Source organism: Phalaenopsis equestris, unplaced genomic scaffold (assembly GCF_001263595.1).
Source record: "Phalaenopsis equestris unplaced genomic scaffold, ASM126359v1 Scaffold000174, whole genome shotgun sequence".
NCBI classification, from domain to species: domain Eukaryota; kingdom Viridiplantae; phylum Streptophyta; class Magnoliopsida; order Asparagales; family Orchidaceae; genus Phalaenopsis; species Phalaenopsis equestris.
The window spans coordinates 1,732,191-1,757,245 of NW_018164616.1; the positions used below are offsets into that span (position 1 = coordinate 1,732,191).

The window sequence follows — 25,055 nt, forward strand, 5'->3', positions numbered from 1 at the left end:
GAGATGATGTCTGTTTTTTCTATTTTTCTCATTCAATCATATCATAATTTGAGTTAAAAAAAGCCTTCCTTTTGTATAATTTGAGTTAAAAGTTCTTCTTGCAAGATCAAATTTACTTATCACAAGGGATATAGAATGGGCAAATATTATGTTTTATTTTGCTTCTTACTTTATGTAGTATATAGATGGATTTCCATGTATTAAATTTTATATGAATTACATATCCATATATTTTTATCAGGATGTGTATTGAACTTAATTATCACAAGATGCACATTCATGAATTGTGATTTTTTCATTTATCTTTATTACTTTTGGTGCTCAATGTTAAGTTAGTTGGGCATCTACATTTTTTGAACTGTTTTGAAGTGAAATTCTACTGCAAAAGTATCAAAAATAACACTATCATAATTATGTTTTAAACAGTTTTACTAAACAGGGGCAGCATAATTATTTTTTCAGAAACAACTGACCCAAAGCTATTTTCATACAGTTATATCAAACAGACAGTCAGCTTCCCGCAGCAGCTCCCTGGGATAGCGCTGCTATAGCTACGCCAAACAGAGCCTTAGTAAACCTAGTTCAAAATCTCGTTTTTGAATCATGTGCATGCTTAACTAATAATCGACTTGATCAATTTCATACAGGGTAACCTAGAAGTACAAGAATATTTACCACTATAATATTAAACTTGAAAAAAAAAAAACTAGTGCAACAAAAGTTTGTTCAAATAATTAATGCAATGTAAGTTTATTTACAAAAAGGTGAGGTAAAAGAGGTGCATTTCATGAAAATCAGCAGATGTTATAACTGTAAATTTATTGCAAATTTATTCACTCAAATACATTTTTTTTCTGATTTATTTGCATTTGAGCCTTTCTTAGAGGCAGTTTGGTTTGACTACGATGCAAATATAAATATATAATGCATGTCCTTAGATTTCCTTAAACATAGCAAGGAGGTTTCATTCCAGTCTAATCCATTAATTCGATCTTCTGAAGGATCTGAAGAGAAAATGTTTACCTCATCGTGATAACTGAAATGAATACATCAGAATTGTGTGATTTGTATGTAAATGTCTCTAAATTCATAATTTACACCCAAATTAAGAAAAAAATAACATTTAAATGATTTAGATATAGTGCCCTCTATGATTACATTGCAAATCTCGCTACAGAAGTTTCCAAATTGCGCTGAAGAACTGCTGCTTATTTTCAAAATTCTCTAAAAGACCGACGACTTTTAGATAACCCACAGAATTCGGAGGTGCAAATTGAATTATTTTAAGAGACAGATCAACGGACCTCCATTGACGCGAATTCTGCTCAGAATCATTTTTAAACAAATCACAAGCGCCCATTTATTTGTAGTGCTGGGAAACCTCCCGCACAAGTTTGTCCATGAACTGGCATTTCTTGTCAAAACCCCAGCCTGGGTTGCTCTGCAGCAGTGTGATTTAAAACATTATAATCAAAATTCTTCAAAAGGAAGATTTACATGCGTACCATTCAATTCCTATGCATTATATATCTAACACCCAAATTTCAACTTTTACATATATGCCATCTTACCCAGGTATGGAAAAGGTGTATTTAGCTCATCCTTTTAAAGTTTTCGGGGGCGGAAAAGGTGTATTTAGCTCATCCTTTTAAAGTTTTAGGGGCATTTTTGATGTGATATGAATGATTTGGATGATATAAATATAAAAAGTAAAAAATTAGATGTTAGATATGTGAATACATAGGAATTGGATGGTATGCATGTAAATGCCCTCCAAAACTAAAGGCTATGTAATAAAGAATGAAGAAGGAAAATCAAGAGAGTTTGGCTGCGTTATTAACATCTTATCAACTAAAATGACAGATAATGCCGAATGAGATATTCGGACAAAATAAAGAAAATTATACATAATCACAATAGAAAAATTTAATAATAATAAAAAAAATGAATAAAAACAGACTAACAAAAGTAATGGAGCCATAAGTGTTGAAGCAAGTACCTTGCAATTCAAGCAAATGGTGAGGCTGTAACAGCTGTAAGAGTTATTTTTTCATCTGATAAGACAAATGGTGTGGAGCTATCATTATTTGATCCTATTAGTTTTAATATTTTTCACATTCATTATTTATTTTTTTTCTATAAATTCTATCGTCATCAATCAACCTTCTGTGCACCATTTTCTTTTTCTGTTACTAAATTTCATCTGTTTTCTTTTTTTCTTTCTTATCATCATCAATTAGCATCTTTCTTTTCTATGCTTCTTTCTTCTAATACATTTTAACTTTGGAGTATTTACATAAGTACCGCAAAATTTCTATCAATTTAGATATATAACACTTAAACTTTAATTTATACATTTAACGCGCTTTACATAGGCATGAAAAAGATGTATTTCACTTTTTATAAGTTAATAACGGTGATATTGTTGGTTGGCTGTGAAAGATTTAAATCATATAAATGCAAAAAATCGCAAAAAATAGATATTATATATATGTATAAAAACTAGGAATTATGTCTTATGTAAGTGACAATTTGTGGACTATTGTAACCTGTATTAAAAAAGTATATGAACTAATTTGATACTTTATAGATGTGATTAAAATAATCTCATGTAAATAGTCATGAGATCATTTTTGGCACTTCTAATCAAAATATACTAAGTAAATAAAAACCCAGTTTAATCCTTTATGTATGGATGAAGGTTGATGGACCAAATAGTAATCCAATGTAAGTGAGATCAGATTCCTGGCAGAAGGTAAACAGAGGCAGTAAGTTCATCCCACCTACATGAGTTTAATGAACACCCCAAACACAACAGCACACATAAAAAACCACACCTTACAAAATCAAACCAACATAAAAGTACATCAGAAAGTAGAAAATAACATCAATGTTCATGTGGAATTTATCAAATACCTCATTTTACTAATGCATGTAAATAACAAATAAATATAGCTCAAGCTAACATTCATACAATTGGAAAGAAATTCAAATTATCATGACAAGGAAAGAGAAAAGAATGCAATAATGTATAATTAAGGGAGAATAATTTCTCTCCCTTAAATGCAATAGCGGACCCGCGGTTGGGCCCATGCGGTCCACAATTATATATATATCAACACTTTGTCTCAAGTTGGGTTGTATATCTCATGCACACAACGTTGGTGTTGAGATCACTGAAGTGGTGCCGAGAAAGTGTCTTAATAAGAATGTCAGCAATCTAATATTGAGTTGGGATATAGCTTAGTTGAACAAACCCTCCATTGACCTTCTTAGAGATGAAGTGCTTGTCAATCTCTATATGTTTGGTTCGATCATGGTGTACCAAATTTCTTTGAAATATTGATGTCTGATTGATTATCACTAAACATTTTAATAGTGCTTTTGTTCTCCATATGTAGTTCCACCAGTAATTTCTTTAGCTACATCCCTTCACAAATTCATGGGGTCAGGGCATGATACTAGCTTCTGCACTACTTGCCACCACAACTTACTTTTACTTCTCCAAATAACGAGGCTATCCCATACAAATGAACCTGTGGTGGATCTTTTGTTAGTAAGCTTTCCTGCCTAGCTAGCATCAGTAAAGATCTCAATGCACTCAATTTTCTGAATAAATATCCACATCCTAGAATCATCTTTAGGTATCTCATGATTCGAAAGTGCACTTAAAAATAATATTCATTTGAATCGTTCATATGTTGACTCATTACACTCACATAAAAATCAATGTCAGATTTTGCATATGATAGATAAATAAGTCTCCCCACAAGTCTCTGACACATTTTTCAATAGGAGTGTTATCTTCCCCTTTCGACGCTCGTCGACTGAGATCCATTTCAGTATCAGAGATAAATTGTCTGTCAATTTCTATATGTTTGGTTTCATTATGGTGTACCGAATTCTTTGAAATATTGATGTCTGATTGACTATCACTAAACATCTTAATAGCACTTTTGTTCTCCATGTGTAGTTTCACCAATAATTTCTTAAGTCATATCCCTTCACAAATTCATAGTATCAAGGCATGATACTCAGATTTTGCACTACTTTTTGCCACCGCAACTTGCTTTTACTTCTCCAATAATCATGTTACCCTATACAAATGAACGTTAACTTGTGGTGGATCTTCCGTTAGTCAACTCTCTTGCCCCGCTAGCATCAGTGTAGATCTCAATGTTACGTTTCTCAATTATTTTTAATATCAATCCAAGTGCTGCAGTCATCTTTAGGTACCTTAAAATTTGAAAGTCCACTTCTAAATAATCTTCATTTGAATCGTTCATATGTTGACTTATTACATCCACAGAAAAATTAATATCAGATTGTCCACAGATATATTAAAAAATAATTTATTCCTATTAAAAGTTTTAAAAATTAGATTTATTTCCTAATATAATTTTATTTTCTTTCCTATTTTGGATTAATTTTCTTGGATCAGATTTATTTCCTTTTCTATTTTATGTTGCGTATTTTATCTCCAAATAATTAATATGAATTGATTAATTGGAGATATTATGTGTTTTATCTTTCCTTTCCTGTTATTTTTTTTATTGTTTTTCATATTCTAAGATTCATGTAAGGGTTATTAATACATCTTTTCATATCAATAAAATATTCCGCATTATTCTGAATTATAACATGATATCAAAGGCAGATTCCCTACTGTAGTCGTTGGTCACCCCTCTAGAGTCATTAGACTTCCTTCTTGTCATCCTCCCTACACGGAGGGGGAGGGATGCTTTCTCTCTCTACAGGTTGTCTGCAGATTCTCGCCGTCGGAGTAGATCCGTCCTACCCACCTCGCTCACTAGATCTCGGTGTCATTCGTAGCGGGTGGACCAAATCTACTTCTCTTTCATCGTCATGGCTTTGCTCGTGGAGAAAACCATTCCGATCGTGAGTACAAGGTGAAAGACTTATCCCAGCCCGATTTCAGTCGGCTTGAGATCGAGCTTGTGGAAGTTGAAATGCCAGGCCATATGGCTTGTAGCGCTGAGTTCGACCCCTCCCAACCATTCAAAGGTCGTGTATCTCCAGCTCTCTCCACATGAAAATCCAGATTGTTGTCCCTATTTGAAACCCTAACCGCCCTCGATGTCGATGTACGTTGGTGCACCTACAACATTTTTGCCACCCAAGACCACACTGCTGCCAATCGCCCGTGATTTCGCCGTTGTTTTTGCTTGGAAGGGAGAGACCCTATAGGAACACTAGCGGTGCACAGAGTGCTTCCTAGAATGGGGTGTCGGTGGAGGCCCAAATCTCATTGTTGATGACCGCGATGATGCGACACTTTTTATCCATGAGGGAGTTAAAGTTTGAGGACTACGAGAAATGAAAAATTCTGAATCCGGCTTCTACAGACGATGTGGAATTACAGATCGTGCTTAGGCTCATCAGGGATAGCTTACGCGTTGATCTGAAGTACCAAAAGATGAAAGAGAGGCTAGTTGATGTCTCTGAGAAGACCAATGGAGTGAAGAGATTGTACCAGAAGCAGTGCAGTGGGATGCTTCTTTTCCCTGCCATCAACGCCAATGAATCGGTTACAAAGAGCAAGTTCGATAACTTGTATAGTTGCCACCATACTCCCCGATCGCCTAATGCGAGCCACCGATGTCATGATCGTCGGCAGGGTAGCCATTGTTTGCGACTACGGCGATGTAGGCAAGGGTTGTGCTACCGCACACATGACCGCTGGCTTTTGTGTTATCGTCACTGAGATCGACCCAATATGCGCCCTTTAGGTCCTCATGGAAGGTCTTACTATTCTCACCCTCAAGGACATCGTGTTTTAGGCCAAAATTTTCGTTACCACAACTAGATGGACCTCCTCCCAAAACGGTCAAATCTCTCCCTACACCTTAGCAGCTAGAAATCATCTTTGCCGGCTAGAGAACTTCCATGCATACCTTACTGCACCTTCTTGCAGGTAAGTTCCTGTAGGCCACAAATTCCAGCAGCTAACTCACATGCAAGGATTGTGCAAACGAAGGGCAGCTTGTTACAAAGGAGTTCATCTTTGGTTTGCTTTCAAAACGACTTAAAGGAAGTTATTATAGAAGCGAGATTGGATGCATCCTTGAATGAAATCCCAACAGCCGACCTACATGCCCTTCTTCGTCGGTTTTTTGCTTTGCTGCCAAAAAACATAATGCAGGTCTTTCTCTGTTTTTTTCCTTTGCCACCGAAACTTTTTCCTGCAGCAGGCTTTTCTCCGAAGTTTTTTCCTGCATCAGACCCTCCTTTGGAATCTTTCCTGCAGCATAACTTTCTCAGAAGCTTTTCTGACATTCTTTCTGCACCAGACCCTCATAAGGTGCCTTTTCCTGCATCAGGCCCTTCTCCGAAACTTTTTCCTATATCAGGCTCTTCTTTGGGATTTTTCTTGCACAAACCTTCAACCAGAGCATGTCCTACAGCAGGCCCTCTGAAGCATTTTTTTGTATCAGGCCCTCCTCTAAAGCTTTCCAGCAGTAAGATCCATCTCTGGAGCTTTTCCTTTTTATGGTGGTTATACCCTGCAATTTTTTCTGTTAGTTGCCTACTTCCTTACAAACTCCCCTGCAACATTACTTGTAGGAGTCTTCTGCTTACCTACAGACACTACAGGAATTGCAATCAAAGACAACCGCAGTTAACTAGAAGTCAGCTTTTTCTTGCAGTTTGTCTACTTCCCAGCAAACTCCCCTGCAACACTGCTTATAGGAGTCTTCAGTCTACCTACAGATGCTGCAGAAACTGCAGTCAAAGAAAACCGCAGTACAAGATGAAGACTTCAAGTTACACTTCACAAGAACTTTCTCGCCCATTGCTTGATGTTTTCAAATTCAATTTGAATATGATTTTCAACCATGTTTCAACTTAAGAGGAGCGTCCGTAGTTATATTAGGAAATAATCTATTCATATTAAAAGTTATGAGGATTAAATTTATTTCCTAATATAATTTTATTTGTTTTCATATTTTAGATTTATTTTCTTGGATTAGATTTATTTCCTCTCTTATTTTAGGCTTTCCTATTTTATATTCTTTCATTCATCTTTAAATAATTAATATGAATTGATTAATTGAAGATATTAGGTATTATATCTTTCATTTCCTGTTATTTTATTTTTATTGTTTTTCGTATTCTAGGATTAATGTAAGTTATTTAGGAACAATGTCTTTTTTTTGGATCTAGCTATTTCCATTCCTATTAAGTATCTTAAAATTCCAAAATATTTGATCTCAAACTCATTCTTTTGATTGTTTCAAGCTCGCTTACGTCATTATCTGTAAGAATAATATATCTACATATATAATAAGGATGTTTATCATTCATTATTATTTTGATTTCATAAATAAAATATGATCAACCTGACACTGATAATATCTATCGTCAAAAATAGCTTTGGTGAACCTTTCAAAACATGCTATAAGATTGTTTCAATTAACATAATGATTTTTTTAGGTCCGCAAACAAATTGATTATTTGTGTTGTTCTTTAATTCCGAAGTTATCTCCATATACACTTCTTCCTTAATACCCCCATTAAGAAATACATTTTTAACGTCTAGTTGATGCAAAGGCCATGGTTGATAGTCAATGACAATAACACTCTTACATTGTTGATTTTTGTCACTGATGCAAATGTCTCCTAATAATTAATTTCATAGGACTGAGTGAACTATTTTGCTACAAGTCTAACCTTGAACATTTCTATGCTCCAATCTGCTTTGTATTTAACATTGAATACATATTTGCGCCCTACAGTTCTTTTCCCAAGTGGTAGAGTTATTATGATCCAAGTACCATTATTTTCTAGAGCAAGAATCTCTTCTTCCACAATCTTTTTCCAAGCAGAGGAATAGATAAGGCCTCTTGAATTAAATTTTGGACTTGCACAGTATCCAAGTTTGAACAAAAGATTTGTAATGGGAAAATTTTTCATAGATGAAAATTTTTTCGATTGGGTGTTATGTGCGTTCTTGTGCTCCTTCCTCTTAATTTTCATGATGTGTTGACCCAACCTCTATGTAAATACTTGAAGTGTGTAGAGTAGATTTCAGTTATTTGCATTCTTGATTTTGCATATTGTTTCTGCTCTCTAGGTTTGTTCTTTCTGGTGTACACACAAAGTTCCTTGGTTTTTGGTGGGGGCTATGGGAGGATTTAGTGGAATTGTAGGTTAATTTTAAGGTTGATTTGTGATGGTGGGTACAAGTGCAGGTTAGGGATATAAGGAATGTTAGCTTGAGATTTCTAAATGGTACCCAAATCTACTATTCTCTCCAAATCTCCCCTTGAATGTTAGATTTGTGATAATATAATTGGTTTCAAAGAATGTGATATTAATGGAGTTGTAGAATTTGTGATTATGGAGAGTAGCATTTATACCCTTTTTTATTTGAAGAGTATTCCACAAAGATGTATTTGATTAACCCGGTATAAATTTTGGTCTGATATAGTTGATGTAGATGAATAAAGACGAAGTAACAAACATTTTTCGTGACGGGTTAGCGAAGAAAGACTGGATGTGGGGGTAGAATTTTACGAGGGAGTTAAGAGATTTGTTAAAGTACAGCACTCTGTCAGGTATCATATTTATGAGATAAATGAATGTGAGACTTGCATCCCCTCAAAAGTGTTTGGGTACATTGTTAGTTAATAAAATTGAATGGGTCAACTCGAAGAGATATATGTTCTTTCTCTCAACTAAATATACAATGAGCAATGCACATATGAGATCTTATTCGTATAATAGCTAGAACAATTTCAATTTCTTTGCTTCCCAAGCAAATTAATATAAGTATTAATTTTAGCAAAGGGCATCACAAGCTATCCCTTTTTCATATCATTTGATTAATGGTCATATAATTACAAGTACAATAACAACAAGCATTTATCCTACTAAGTGGGGTCGGTTATATGAATCATTTTTCTCTATTATGTCCTATTGAGTGTCATATTTTCATTTAACTCTAAAAAATTAAGATTATTTTTTTCTACAAGTCTTTTTAGGTCTAGCTCTATTTTTTTTTAACACAAGACAAATCTAAAACATCTGCTCTCCTAAGTGGGTCATCAGATGACCGACATTTAATTTGACCAAACCATCTAAGGAGACTCTAATCTTATTTGCCATTGGAGCTACTCAAACCATTTTAGAATATATTTGTTTCACATTTTCTCTAAGCATAAAGCCAGTCATCCACCTGAGCATTCCCATCTCAGCAACACTTAATTTTATGTTTCTCTTTTACAGGTCAACATTATGTGTCATATGGCATTGTAGGTCTCACTGGCATCTTATAAAATTTTCCTTTTAAGTTTAAGTTGTACCTTTTTATCACACAATAGGCCCGATGCATTCCTCCAATTCAACCATCCAACTTGAACCCTACTAATAACATCCACATCTATTTCATCATCACTTGCAATAAAAAACCGAAGATATCTAAAATACTCACACCATTTAATGACTTAATCACCCATTGTTATAACTACACCACTAGATCTACAATTAATAAAATTACATTCCATGTATTTAGTTTTAGATTTATACAAACAAAACCTTTAAACTCTAAAGTTAGACTCCATAATTCAAGTTTCTCCTGAACTCTCATTCTAGGCTTATCCACAAGAAGAATATCATAAGCAAAAAACATACACCAATGCACATTCTCCTCTAAATCAAAAAGATATGGGCTTCGATCCCTGATGTCATACAACTAAAATAGAAAAAAAACTTGGTTAATCCTCCTTGTGTTCGACTATAAGTAACAATTATAGCATACATATTTAAATATAAACAATATTAACACATTTTTTCTATAAATCTCCAAAATACTTTTGTTAGAATTTATCATAAGATTTTTCTAAATCAACCAAAATCATATGTAGATCCCCCTTACACTCTTTGTACTTCTCCATCAAACCTCTTCATAAATACATAACTTCCATGGTAGATTTTTTTTATATGAATCTAAACTAATTTTGAAAAATTATTGTATCACGTCGTAACCTATGTTCAATTATTCTCCCCAGAAAATTGAATATATCATACAATAACTTAATTTCTCTATAATTTAAACACTCTCATACAACTCTTTATTCTTAAAAATATGAACAAATTGACTTTTTATCCACTCGTCAGGCATTTTTAAATTTTTAAAATAATATTAAAAAATTTAGTAAGAAAAAAAAATTCTTAGGTCTCTTAAACATTTTCACTTCTATTGGAATACCATCAAACTCTACTGTTGTTCCACACTTTATTTTCTTTAAAGTCTTATCAACTTTTATTTTATCAATGTGATAATAGAAATAAAAAAATTGTCATTATTTATGATATTAAAATCACTAAAGTCGATCATATATTTATAATCTTTATTAAAAAGCTAATCAAAATTTATCACCCACCAATGTTAAATTTCCTCATCTAGAAAAATATTTTTTTTTTATTTTCATCTTTAGTATACTTTATTTGAACCAAATTTTTGCTTTTCATATTTCTTTGCTTAGCTAGTTTATACATATCTCTTTTACCCTCTTTATTATCTAATTTCTCATAAATTTTACTAAAAGCAAAATTTTTAGCATCACAAATTGTTCACTCAGACTCCCTACGAGTCACCTTATATTTTTCTCAATTCTCCAAGGTTTTACATCGAAACCAATTTTTATAACAAAACTTCTTATTTTTTATCTTTTTTTGTATATTATTATTTTACCATTAACTATTTTTATACATAAGAGCTTTACTTTTGATTCTCCAAGCACACTTTTTGAAATTTATTTAATAGTGCTCGTTATTTTATCCCACATAGTATTATTATTTTTAATGAATATCTTAAATCCTAAGATTATGAAGTTTGTTTATAAAAATAATTTTATTTATCTTTTAAGTGCCCTCATTTAATTTTATGATAAAATTGTATTGTATTTTTTATCTTCTAACCGTTCATTTTAAAATCCAAAATTAATAATCAATATTGGGTATTTAAACTTTCACTTGGAATGACCTTAAAATATTAACAATCTTAATTTATTTTTTCATAAGAAAATAATCAATATGATTTAAGATTTTACATCTAAATCAATTTTTATAACAAAACTTCTTATTTTTAATCTTTTTTTTTGTATATTATTATTTTACCATTGACTATTTTTATACATAAGAGTTTTACTGTTGATTCTCCAAGCACACTTTTTGAAATTTATTTAATAGTGCTCGTTATTTTATCCCACATAGTATTATTATTTTTAATGAATATCTTAAATCTTAAGGTCATGAAGTTTGCTTATAAAAATAATTTTATTTATCTTTTAAGTGCCCTCATTTAATTTTATGATAATATTGTATTGTATTTTTTATCTACTAACCCTTCATTTTAAAATCCAAAATTAATAATCAATATTGGGTACTTAAACTTTCACTTGGAATGACCTTAGAATCTTTACAACCTTGATCTACATAAAAAAGCTAATTACATATGATAAAATTTTCTTATGAAGAAAGGGTTTCAAACGAATATGGGATAAACTCTCCTAGGTCAATTTTCAGATAAGTTTTCTAAACTTCAAAAAGTTAAATTTGCATCATTTATATTTATCCACAGTCTGTAGAGTTTCATCAATTTCATAAAGATTTATCCATCACCAAGCACATCAACAAAAATATAATGATCATATGACATATAGATACCAATGTAGAAAGATTACTTTTGCCCGCTTATTTCACTGATCAAAACTATTAAACTTAAGATAAATATTTAAAATAATGCATTCATTTTAACTCAAATGATTTATAAATCCATGTTAAGAAAATTATAAGTTTCACCTACCAGGATTGAAGTTATTCATGCAGAAGTATCACGCACCATAGTCAACCAAACAATTTATGAATAAACTAAATTGTATATTCCGCAAGTTTTAATCAATGTTATCATAAGCAATAGGTGCAATACAGGTTGTCTAGTAATTCAAATGAAACTGATGAAATCAGGCCGAGTAGACAAATGTTTTTATTTTGCATCAACTCCCATATACAGTAAAACTCTCCTCACGAGTGTCAGTGTGATAATGTCAATTCTTGTGCACGTCAAAGAAGGATGAATTGTATGCTTAAAAAATTTATTATCAATATATATTTTCAAGTAAGAATTTAATGTATCAATATGAAAACAAATATAACAATACACACGTGGACATAGAAAACAACTATAAAAAGACTAATGCTAGTAGATTAAGTATCAAATAATAAGAAGTGAGATAACCAAATAATGAAGCAATGCCGTATTAAAGGCAAGCAATTCCACTAAATTTAATGGTGTCAAAAAGGATCAATGACTTCGAGCTTACTCTAAAGATTAAATTTAAATAACTAAATGAGAGAAAATGGACATTGTCTGAACAATTACCAATATATTCTTAGAAAATAAAGTGAAAAGAAATTGTGAAAGATTTCAGAATCATGGATCTACAATAATAAAATGATATAAATGATACTAAAACTTCAAAGAATAATCCAAGAAAGTTGAAATGGAGAAACGCTTAGCAGTATTAAGTGAAAAGAGGATATCATAGTCCAAAAAGTAATTTATAAACCAATGATATGGATTTGAGGGTTGGCTGCCTTGAAAAAAAAAATCACTGATAGTTAAGTTGAGGGTGATAGAAATGATAATGTTGAGATTAAAGCACAAAAATAAATAAATAAAGACAATATTAAAGGGATGGTAAGAGTGCCATATATTTAAAATATGAAAATTAGATAATCGAAAATAAATTTAGGCCATTTGAACATGCACAATTAACGGTGGACAATATAATGGATGGAAACATACAAACAAATATAAACTCAATACCATAGAAATGAATGTTTAAATAATTTACATGAAATTAATTTGAACTATATATTATTTGTTTACTTTAATTTGTGAAAGTTTTTGTTCTCAATTCCTAGCCACATAACTCTCGATATATCCAAAGTTATTTCTACCCTCACATTTATTGTCTCCAATTTTTCTACCTAACTTGTCATGCCAAAGACCCCTAGGTTGTATTTTTACATTCTCATTTTCCTTGTGCTTCCACCTTGTCTATAAAATACATACTCTCACTACTTTTCAAATGTTTACCAAACATTCTCAGTCTAACACTCGACATGGTGGAAAATAACTGGAATGAGAATAATAAAGCTCATTTCCAATTCCACGTAAATATAACTTACATGATTTTGTGAGTTGGTCAAGTATATTTTAGTTGTCCTCAAAGAAAATTAAATTATAAGCCCACCAATTACTGCTCCTTACATCCTTAGCTTGACTCAAATAATATCCAATGAATAAACATCCAAGATAATATCCGGCACTAGCATGTTCTATCGCCCCATTAACTTTTTTATTGGAGCAGGTTCTTACATAATAACATTTAGAGGCAATTTCATACATACCACACAATTCTTGCACATTTACACAACGCCTAAACATTCATATTTACATACATATCACTCAAATATTTAACATCGCATCAAAAATACCACAATCACAGTCCATTTAGAAGTAAAATATACATTTTCATACATATGCTTATGACACCAAGGAACCAAACTTTGGTTGTTAGATATGTAATATGTAAATTTCCTTAAATTTTAACATGTGACTAGGCCCATACTGATTGAGGGTATCGACCAAGAAGGTTCATGAGAATATTTAAATAGAGTTGTGGCACTAAAAGGATAACAGATCTGCAGCAGCTTAAAAATGATAATAAAACATAAACAAATAACACAAACCTGTAGAGAAAGGACGGCGCGATCAGCAAACCTCCTTACAGAAGGAGGAACTTTTTCTGGAAGAGTATTTCTTTCCAACTCCTCTTTTTGTTGTTTAGCGGTCACTCTATCAGGACCAGAATACATATCAATAAGCTCTTTCAAGTGCGGCAACCTTTCCATCAAGTCTTTCACAGCTTCCTGATAGAGATAAATATGACAGTAGTCTAGTTAGAAAAAACGAAAAATCAAATATCAAATTTTAGTAGAGGGTTTATATCCAACTCATGAAGTAACAGCAAAACAAAATTTGAGTTCAAAAGCATTAAAATATGAAAGTTCGAGCAAATAGTTAGAAAGAGGCAGGCATGAGAAAATCCAGTATCCTGGAGCTCAATTACTTGATAGCATCCACTGCTCCAACTCCAAAATGAAAATAAACTCCTGGTAGTGAAACACGAAACACGGAAATTTTTTAGGTTTACAAAGATTTCTATGACAGTAGGAAAAAACTGGATTGGTTGATTACAACAATTTTATATTATGTTTCTTATATATGTTTCATAGAAGAATGCACAACAATTTTGCTTAAAACTGTCCAAATGAACACAAGATATTCCTGCATATACTATTTGTCTAAAACCACCAACAATCCTTTTTAGAGAGCTTCTAGGATGTGCAGACGAAAGAGGGAAGAAATTATTGCATTTAGTGACCAGACGTAGCTTTACTTGAGGAGGTTTATAGCTAGTTGACATGTGTAAATGAATTCATATTATTTTTTTACACTTAAACCCCGACACACCTCAGAAACCCAATATCAATTAGTAGATTGGCTGGCTTGAAGGTTACAAAGAAACCTTTCATATTTACCCTTTCCTCTTTTCATTGTGGAATGAGAATAAAGTGAAGAAATCTAATTTGAAACACGAGACAGGAAGAAGAGGATCCTTCAAAAAAAATGAGAAAAGATAGAAAAATGCCTGTCAAAACAATGGAAGATGAACAACAACAACAAGCCTTTACTCCACAAAACAATGGAAGATGGAGATATTGACCAGAGTTTAGGATAATACTATGCTAGATGCAAAATTAGCGGCCTGCAATTTAGTTAAACATTTGCTCACAGACATGAAAATTAAAATTTGTGTGAATGTGACTTTGATATTCTTTCTTGACGACAACCCTTTTATGAAGTTAAAAAAAAAAGGAGATAGTCGGATTATAAAATACCGATACAATTCATTTTTAATGAACTTTTTATGAAATTCCTATCAATGTAAAATACATAGATAATAGATTGTTATCATTAGTTTAAACCTAAATATTTTTAAAAGGCTGGTCTTTCTAGCAGCCCTAGATAAATTAATAATCACTAAACAGCTAAATAAATATCATGTTGAATTAGAGTTACATCAAATTTAATTTTAAGCTTTGATATATCATTTGTTTGAGCTTATATTATTTCTATGCTGTAGTAAAATAAACTACTGCTATTATAAGAGACATTTCATTATTAAAACCACTAGTAAGAGCTAGGTACTTCAAATATCTTTTTTTTCTTCTTGAAATATCAAGATATGTGTTGTTACTGTAATAGACTTTAAATAGACTTTAAATGCTTAAAATCAAAAGTTTAAATTTAGGTTCTTTGCATATATTGTTTTTCTGGCAAAGTTACCAATTAAGTACTGCTGCTATAACGACTTTAAATGCTTAAAACACAAGTAAACAGCAAGGTATTTCAAATACAATATTTTTTCCAAAGTAACTAGATAGGTATTGCTTTGTCAAGGAAATTTTTAGAAGAAGTAATTTGGGGAAAAAAAATATGTCATATAATTTAAAGGCCCTATGGAGTCAACCACTTTTGAGGGTATTGTATTGATTAGGTAGATAGTAGTCAGAACAGCTTCGCCCTAGCATCGTTTTGTTACTTAATTCTAGAGGAAAAGAGTTTTGATAATTTTCCAAAGATGGTGATTTTTCTTTTCGTATTCCATTTAGTTGTGAGTGTCAAAACACGATGATAGGTGGATGATACCCTCATTATGAAAGAATAATAATGAGTGATTAAAATAACTAAGAGTGTTATCAGTCTAAAACGGTCTAATATTTATATTAAGTTGATTTTTTATCATTGCAATGAAGGTGGGAAGGATAATGTCGATATCAAATTTTAATTTAATAAGGTATACCCAAGTTTTCAAGTGTAGTTATCAATGAATGAAAAAAATCCCGCAGCACCTAAAATATTTGATATGTTAGAGGATCCCCAAATATCAAAATGAATTAAAACAAAAGGTATAGATGGTCAAAATTACTTTTGGGAAAAACAAAATGATGACATGTTGCAAGTTCACAAAGTCTCACAATAAAAATTTTTAATGTTTACATTCATAAAAAATAAAGAAATATAAACTGAAGAGTTTCAAATGAGGAATATCGCGGCATATAATAAGATTCCCAGATGATGTAAGTATTGTCAGTGGAAATGAATAAACATAGTAATTGATTATGTGTCTCAAGAAGATATAGTCTATCCTTCTCTTTAGATTGCCCAATTATCTTTCTTATAGTGAGGTTCTAAAAGATACAATAAACAGTAAAAAATGTGACTTTGCAATTATAATCTTTGATAATTTTATGGATTGATAAAATGTTAACTGCAAGGCGAGGAACATGCAATATGTTTCAGTGAGTAAAATTTAGGAAAACAAAGAGATTTTCTTGTCCTGCAACAGTTGTTAAGGAACAATGTCACTTTTATTTTTCTATAATTGGAACAAGTTTTGTAGATTTGAAAGATGTTGACAAGATTTGTCATGTGGTCAATGACTAGAAGTCAAACTATTTTGAGAAAGAGAACATGATCCATATGGCTTTTCCATATAATTAAAGAGATTTCTTAGTTTGTTAATGGCTTCTGAGTTAAGTCTGTCTATTTCAATATTACAAGCTTGCCTATTACTGTTCCCTTCTTTGTGTTTAACATAATTTGGTGGCTTCCCATAAAGTTTTTAGCATTTCTCTTTGATGTGTCATTTCTTCTTGTAATAGTTACAATACAGAATGCCTTTGAGGGGAGGCTTTTATTCTTCTTTGAGAGATAAATCTATGGTAGTAAATCCCTTACTTTGGGTTTCAATGGTCGCAATAACAAATGTTTTGGAAAACAAATAATGGAGTGTCATGACTTTTCTTCCCTGTGCAGCTTATACAAGATAGAACAGCATATAGAGAAAAAAGATCGTCTCTATTTAAGATCTCGACTGAAACTTAATCAAAATCAATATTAAGTCCTGTAAGAAACTCAAATTGTCTTTCTCATTCCACAAATCGCTTGAGCATTTTGCATCTTCATAACATATCATCTTGAGATCTTCGTAATAATCCAGTTCAAACCAATAAACCTTCCTAGTATTGAAATATTAAATGATATGGAGGCTACCTTCCTTGGCGGTAGGGAGTTTCAATTTGATCTCGTAGATAAGTGCAACGTCTTTGACTTTTGAATAAGTTTGCTTGAAGATATTACATTTCTTCCGGTAAATAGGAACATAAATAGCCTGCTAATTTTTGGTATCATGGTATTCCACAACCATGCCATGTTCAAGGAATACATCTCTTCACAAAGTACAAACCGCGGATCATTTGATTCTAAAAGTAGATCCATGAGATTTTGGATCTTTCCTTTTTTTTTTAAGAAAGGACTACAAGATTTAGGACCACTTCGGAAAATTCCTTCTATTCAAATGATGTGAGGCTTGAAGCCCTGGAATTCTTCTTTAACATGATTTTCACCTTTTATGATAGTGAACTTCTTGAAGGGAAGTAAGAGCTCCAACTAGAAAGGGATTGGAGCAAGAGTGGAGAGAAAAAATATTTAAAGAAGAAAATACTAACCTCGCTCTGAAACCATATAGAAGAAGAGGCAGCTATGAAATTTTAGTTTTTTCACTTTTTCAATGAGTATTTATATACAAAACTACGAATTAAGAAAAAAGAAAAAAATTATAATAACTAACATAAAAATATAATCTAACAATATACAGGCTCATTCTTCCCTTTTTTTTGAATATGTATTCGTGAAAGAGATATTTCTTTGTAAACAATGAATGTGTGGCATCTATTTTTTCTTATCTAGACATTATTAATTCGATAGCTCTCCAATAGATACTTCACAGAAAAGTTGTTTACTCGTGGTTTTAACAATGAAAGTTCTATTATAGTAGCAGTACCTCCCGAAGCAATATGTTTGCAATAACTAGCTTGGTGCTTTTCAAATTAAATACTTAGGTATTTCACACACACAAAAATAAAAAGCAATATAGTGCAGTGCCTGGCTATTTACTAAAGTTTTTTAAGCATTCAAAGACTATTATAGCAGAATCAATACATAGTTAGGTACTTCAACGACATAAATGAAATACCTAGCTATGAAAATGTGATTTTAAAATATTAATGGTTCATTAAAATAGCAGTACATAGATGGGTATTTAATAGAAAAAAATTATATGTGAAGTACAGGGTTGGGAAATTCGCAAATAAGTAATATATATGAAGTACCCGTCTTTGGGCTGTGGTTTAAATCATAAAAATTCCATTACAGTTGCATTACCAAGCTGTTTTACATATAGAACAATACGGAAAGTTTAGGAGAAAGGCAAAGAGCAAAAAAATTGTCAACAAGTAATATAACTAAAAAAAAGCTAAACAACAAAAATCTCAAGATAATTTTTCTGACTAAATGGAGCAAAAAATATTTACAGTTTAATATAGTACATGGAAACAATAACAATTTATTTCAAAATAATATGCATGAAAGTAATGTTTTAATATATATTTATCATAAAAAATTGCTAGATAATTTATTTATGAATTAATATAACGCATAAGCACTTCACATATACTACTACATATAAAAAAGTTGTTCAAAAGAAACATAAAGGTTAAGCATGTAGATATTCTTTTGAGAAAAAGATTTTTCAAAACCGTAAACAATAGTTAATTCAAACTATTTAAATCGACTACAGCTGTTGTGGAGGCTGCATTGGAAAAAAGAAAATGGTGCTGCAGGTATTGGAGAGTTACACAAAAGAACACTAGAATGATAAAATTTTCTTCACAAAATAACCAAGAATGGGACGTAAAAAACCAAAAATGAAAAGCATTCTTTGAAACCCTAACCTAACTATTAATGATAGTTGAGCATAAAAGCCATGCCATTCTACAAATTGCAATTAAATTTCTAAATCCAGGTAAAGTTTTAAATTAGCAAAAAAAAAAGTATACTAACTCATTTACATATGCCATCCACTATTGGACTTTGCATGTAGAGCTATGTCCAGCCTCCAAATGGAGTAATTTCTTGTGAGGGTTGATTGGCAAATGAGGCATTTTTGTTTTAAAATGTAATGCATCCCTTTTTCACCTTGGTTGAAAAGCTTGGGTCTAGATCAATAATTTATCCAACTTACAATGATTAGAAGAGGCAAATCCATGGTCAAATAAATAAACAAAAATTGGTATAAAGGTTAGATAACCTCGCCTAAGTTAATTTCAACTCAATTAAGTTTTTCTCTCTAATCAAGATTTCTTCATATGCACCATAAAATTAAACAACTCACTTGTATGCTTTGACTTTGAGATATAACTCTTTTAATATGTTACTCTTGATAAAACCTTGGTGCTTGTAAATTATTATGGGAGGTCATCATTTCCCTTGTCTGTATGGCTTTGAAGTTTTTTCATAAAAGATTAACTTGATTTTCTGCAATTTGTTTCTAACATTTTAAAATTCTCCTTCTACTTTTTTATATTAATTTATTTCAAATCACAATTTTGTATTTATAAAAAAAAAATTGTGGGCTTCCATAAATTATGATGGATCAAAATTAGAGTCGCAAATGAACCAAATGTTCGATAAACTGCTCGTAGCTCGGCTTGATAAGAGGTCGTTCAAGTTCGTTTGATTAACTAAGTAAACAAGTATGAAAACTTTTATAAATGCTCGATTGTTAAATGAACAAGTATGAAAAACTCCTTGTTTGATTCATTTATGTTCAGGAATAATATCATTTAAAGCTTATGAACAAAATCTTTAAGAAGTTCGATGAATTGTTTCATTTAAAGTTCATGATTAACCTCTTGAATAAGCTTAAATTATTGTTTATGAATAAAATCGATTAAAACTTAATTTAAAATTTGTAAATAAACTCAATTTAAAATTCATTTATATATAAAGACTGGTTTGCTTAGTTATCCATTTATTTTACGCATTTATATGCTTCTTTTAATTATTCATTCAGTAGCTCGTTTGTTCTTGTAAATTCATCAAGTAACTCATGTGTAAGCTCCAGTTTGATTAAACACAGAATAGCTCAACCATAATACTGATTAGTTTGTTCGAAAAGTCTCATTTTTTTAGAAAATAAATAACACGATAACATTATATTAAATTTATTCAATAAAGGTGATTTGGATATAAATTAAGTTGCTCGATAATACTACTTGTTAATCTGTTCGATGATGACTCGACTATTATCATAAGAAATAAACATGAACCAAACTAAACCAATGTCAAAATGACAAATGAACTAAACTTGAGCATAAATACAAAAGCTCGATTGGAGCTCAAATTCAAATTTTATAAACGAGCTCAAGTTTAAACACAACCAAAAGCTCAATTTGAGCTCAAGCTCGGCTTGAGCTTGAATTTTATAAACAAGCTCGAGCTTGAACATGGCCATGCTTGACTAAGCTAGGTTCGTTTGCAGCCTTAGATGAAATGACTCAATTTAAGCCTTCATCTTAAAATAATACAGATTCGCTAAAAACTACTGCATTGTAAGTTACCAATAAAACATTACATAACACAAACTAAAGATGTACTGATTAACTAAATAATATAAAAATATACACAAGAGGACAGGAGATTATTAAAATTATATTAAAAAAAAAGCTAACTGTAAACTAGATCTTGTTCAAGAAAAATGCATTATGCGGTGAAAATAAAGATTTATTTAGACATTATTATTTATGACCTGATTTCAACTAAAATGACCAAAATTTGATGTCAAAGTCAACATTTTAAGCTTGTTCTCCACATATTCCGACTATATTTTACCTTATTACACAAAAATAATAGGCAAAAATTTGAAGTCTCGCTGTATGGGTGCTTCAAAATTTTTATGTTTCCAATGCCACAATCAACTATTCAAGTTATATACATACTCAGCAATTTGCCAAGTATTCACAGAGAATCATGACTAAATCTCTAACTCAGCCCCACATGTACATGCATGAATATGAAGTAATAGTTCCATAACTGGAATATTCTAGAACAAGAAAATTATGAGTACACAACAACCAAAGGAAGTATGACAATTGAGGCAAGAGAAATTAAGGAATAGTGTCAGAACTGTCTACAGAAAAAATAAATACATAATTTATAATAGGGCATACAAATAAATAATAAAAACAAATCAACTTTAAGAGGAATGCTGACTAAGCTTGAAAGTAAGCCCTTCCATATCAGCGTTCATAGCCTTGAGGGGTTCATACTAAATTGTTCGCAAATGAGATGAAACTTTCTGCAAATGCTAAATAATTGCCCTTAAAATTGTCAAATGTGTCATCATTGTGAAAATTAATTATTAAATATTCTAACGTTCATGCTACCACTACATTTGTAAAAGGTATCAACTTTCATACAGAAAAACAATGCATTCCTTATTCTGAACAGATTTACTTCTTCATTAAATTTTGCCAAAACAAACAATAGAACCAGGGCTAATGCAGTAACATGATCTTCACAAGTAGAAATTAATTAAGAAAAATAAAAAAAAATGACTAGAACTTGACTAATGTTGTTATAAAATCTTCATAGCAAGTTGTTAATAGATAAGCTTAAAGATATCAAATTGACTATGCTATAACAAGAAAAATCATAATAAGCAAATGTTAACAAAGCTATAACACTAAAAGCAAAACACCAATTTAGAGGTTTGGGGATCAGTACTAGACAACAATTAATTGGGATAAATCTAATGATAATGATGATGACGAACATGAGTACAGGCCTAGTACCTCCCATTCTTCCTGACTCTTCATCCCCGTATAAGCCATCAAAAAAGGTTTTGCGGTAGCTAAAACTTCTTCCAGTGACATGGGAGGCTTCTCATCTATATCTGGATTTCTGTCGAACTCCATCAAATACTCAGGCTCGTACTCAATCTACAGAAACATGAAAAAACAATCGGACTACAATAATGAGGAATCCAAATAACCATGCACAAAATAATCTCAATCTACCAAATTATTGGTGTGAAGTGCATCCAAATAAGCCTCCTCCATTGGCGAAGGAAGAACCCTCCAGCTCATCTCCTCAAAACCCTCAGCTATTGTCTTCATATTCTCCTCCCCAAGCCTTTTCTCGAACTTCTCACCATCAGCATTATCCCCCAAATAAAGATCAAACTCGTGATCAGCATCACGACGGCCCCTCCCACCGCCAAACCTATCCCCTCTCCCTCTTCCTCTCCCTCTTCCAACCATTCCTCTCCCGCCTCTACCCCTCGCACCAGGCCCACTTGGCCCACCACGTGATAGAATATCCACCGCCCTTCTCGCAGCCTCCTGGCTTCCAAGCTTCGGCTGGTATGGTGATGACAACGGGCTCCGGCCTATCGGCTGTGCTTTGTTGCGCAGGTGCCGATTCTCCTCGATTGGCCTGGAGTCGGATTCCCCGGTTCTTGTAGGTTTCCCACGACCAGAGCCAGATAGAACAGGAAGGGGGGCAGATTCACCGGGATCGGCAAACTGAGATTTCTCCGGCTGGGATTCGGGATCCTCACGCCGGAAAAAAATTGGTTGTTTCGGTAGGGACTGGGGTTGGTCCGGAGGAATGGGCCCCCGGCCGCGGCCGCGGCCGACAGAAGAAGAGGATTTGAGGGAAGACATTAAAGAGGAGAAAGAAGGGAGGCCGGCGGAAGATGGAAACGGAGGATGACCACGGCCGTGGCCAAAGGAGGGGAACGAGTCTTCATCGCCAGTGGTGTCTTCTTGACCGGGAACAGGTGAGGCCGTGGGAGGAGAGCTAGCGCCGCGGCCCCTCCCTCTACCTCCGGCGCCGCCGCCGGAGAAGGTGGAGTAAGGTTGGGTGGAGAAGGCTGCAGTAATAGGGCGACCTGAAGATGCGGTGATTCGGTTCAGGCCTCTCATGGATGCTTGAGGTTTCGCGAAATGGGGGCGCGGTCGAGCTAACTGGCGAGCGGCGCAGTGAAGAGGCTAGCGATGGTAGTCGGGTAGGGCTTGGAGGGAAAAGTTGGGCTCGTGAGATGGGCAAAATATTTGCGTACCGGAGGTTATTGAGAAGATGAGCGTTTACATCTCTGTTATTCCCTTTCACTTTTCTTTAATATATTTGTGACTTATTTGTAACCTATAAATAAGTTATACATTTCTGTAATTCTCATAGTTACAAAAATATTATAGTTGTAACCTATAAATAAGTTATACATTTCTGTAATTTTGATAGTTACAAAAATATTACAGAAGGATATAAAGTGGATATAATCCGTCTGTACTCTCTAAATAACTCTAAAAGGATATAAAGTGAATATAACCCGTCTGTACTCTCTAAATAACTCCCGACGTACTCAGCGCTGCATACGTCTTACGTAGCCAAATATTTTCCGTGAGATGGACTCTATATTTCTTTTTGGGAAAAAATGAATAAAATTTGTGTCCTAATACCTTCAAATAAAATATATGGAATTAATTCATTGTGTTATTTTATATTTATATTTAAATTACTTATAATTTTAAGCGTATAACCTAATTTTTTTTCATGTCTCCTTAAACAAATTGCATCAAATTATTGTTTCATATATTAAAAAATTGTACATATCACAATATGATATTTGATTTATTATTTACAAATAAATATTTATTTATATATGGATAATTGGTCATCCTGGACGAGCAACAAAGATAATGGGCTTTCAGGCTTGGCCGAGATATTTTTTTTACTTGACAAGTTCGCTGAAATCATCTACATGACTAAGGTGACGAATTAACCCGCTACATACTTGTTGGGTTGACTTACCTATTCGATCTCTCTGACCGAGCGTCAAAATTCATAATAGAGATGTTTTTTTTATGTGATATTAAAGTTTTGAGTGAAATATGTGTAAATATGAACGTATAGATTTCAAATATGTAATTAAATTAGAATTGTGTGTTACGAATGTCAATTCTCATCACATGCCTAAGGCCCAATTATTACATATATATATATTTATGGCATTTTAGTGTTTTAAATTTATGCATGAAAATAAGTATTTTACTTTAAAAAATTTGTAACAGGGATATTTTTGACTTCATATTAAAACTCTTGAGTGTTTTGTGTGTGGCGTGTGGGTCTTATAGCTTTTTGGTTTATATATGAAAAAAATAATAATATTTATATGTAGTAGTTGTCGTTCATGTATTAGATATCAAATATATAGGCTATTTATAAATGTTCACACATTAAGGTCATGAATTACAATATAATGTATCCAAATAAAAAATGACTCGCTGAAGTGTTATTAAATATTTCTGAGATTTTTGTGCAAACGACATCTCAGCTTCTGACTTATCTATATGAGAGTAGGTTTTTCTGTACATGTTCGAAACACATGAATAAAACATATTTAATACTTGACAAAATCATGTTTGATTTATACCATTTGGGATTTCAACATGATTATTGGTTTTAAACTTTATCGAGCGATGTTGACCATTCGATTATCTCCACTGATTCAATGAGCTATGATGCTCAACCTAAGTTTGGCTCAAGTAAATTTGTAAAAAATGGTTATGATGGAATGATACGTTGTCATCTGAGTCAAATGGAGAAAGAACCACCAAACCAAGAAGCTCGCTTTTTTATAAACTACAGAATGTGACACAGACGGGTTGTGCATCTCATTCTGAGTTATATGTAGCTGTCAAAATACAGTCTCATTTTATTTTTAGTGAAAGAGACAAATCCTATGCAAAATTTAGTTCCATGAGACTTGATGCGCCACCAATAAATTTTCATCATATGACACGAACCTCAAGGCATGACACGTATTTTGAAACAATATTTTGAGTAAGAAACGTTCAAATTTCAATTAAGAGTCATTCGAAGCTCTGATTTCATCAAACATATTGTCAAATTGATCGGCTCTTTGAGGCAAACCCGATGATATAAAAACTACTCCAATTTGTGTCAAATCAAGCTCAAATTAAGTCATTAAACA

At 32.4% G+C, this 25,055-nt stretch overlaps 1 protein-coding gene and 1 pseudogene across 1 annotated transcript; one reads left to right on the forward strand and one right to left on the reverse strand.

Moving 5' to 3' along the window:
• Positions 1-994: 994 nt before the first annotated feature.
• LOC110022189 lies at positions 995-23,141 on the reverse strand. Its single transcript, XM_020721012.1, has 4 exons — positions 22,078-23,141; positions 21,853-21,999; positions 13,783-13,962; positions 995-1,441 (listed from the first exon to the last, which is right to left on the reverse strand). Exons 1-4 carry the CDS (start codon positions 22,984-22,986, stop codon positions 1,361-1,363), a joined length of 1,317 nt encoding a protein of 438 aa, XP_020576671.1. The 5' UTR covers positions 22,987-23,141; the 3' UTR covers positions 995-1,360.
• On the forward strand, positions 4,867-6,705 carry LOC110022190 (annotated as a pseudogene).
• Positions 23,142-25,055: the final 1,914 nt, after the last annotated feature.

Coding starts and splice junctions, on each gene's coding strand:
- LOC110022189 (XM_020721012.1), bottom strand. CDS start 22,986: ATGAGAGGCCTGAACCGAATCACCGCATCTTCAGGTCGCCCTATTACT. Junction 22,000..22,077: donor CACTTCACACCAATAATTTG/GTAGATTGAGAT, acceptor ATGTTTCTGTAG/ATTGAGTACGAGCCTGAGTA. Junction 1,442..13,782: donor GCGCCGTCCTTTCTCTACAG/GTTTGTGTTATT, acceptor ACACTGCTGCAG/AGCAACCCAGGCTGGGGTTT.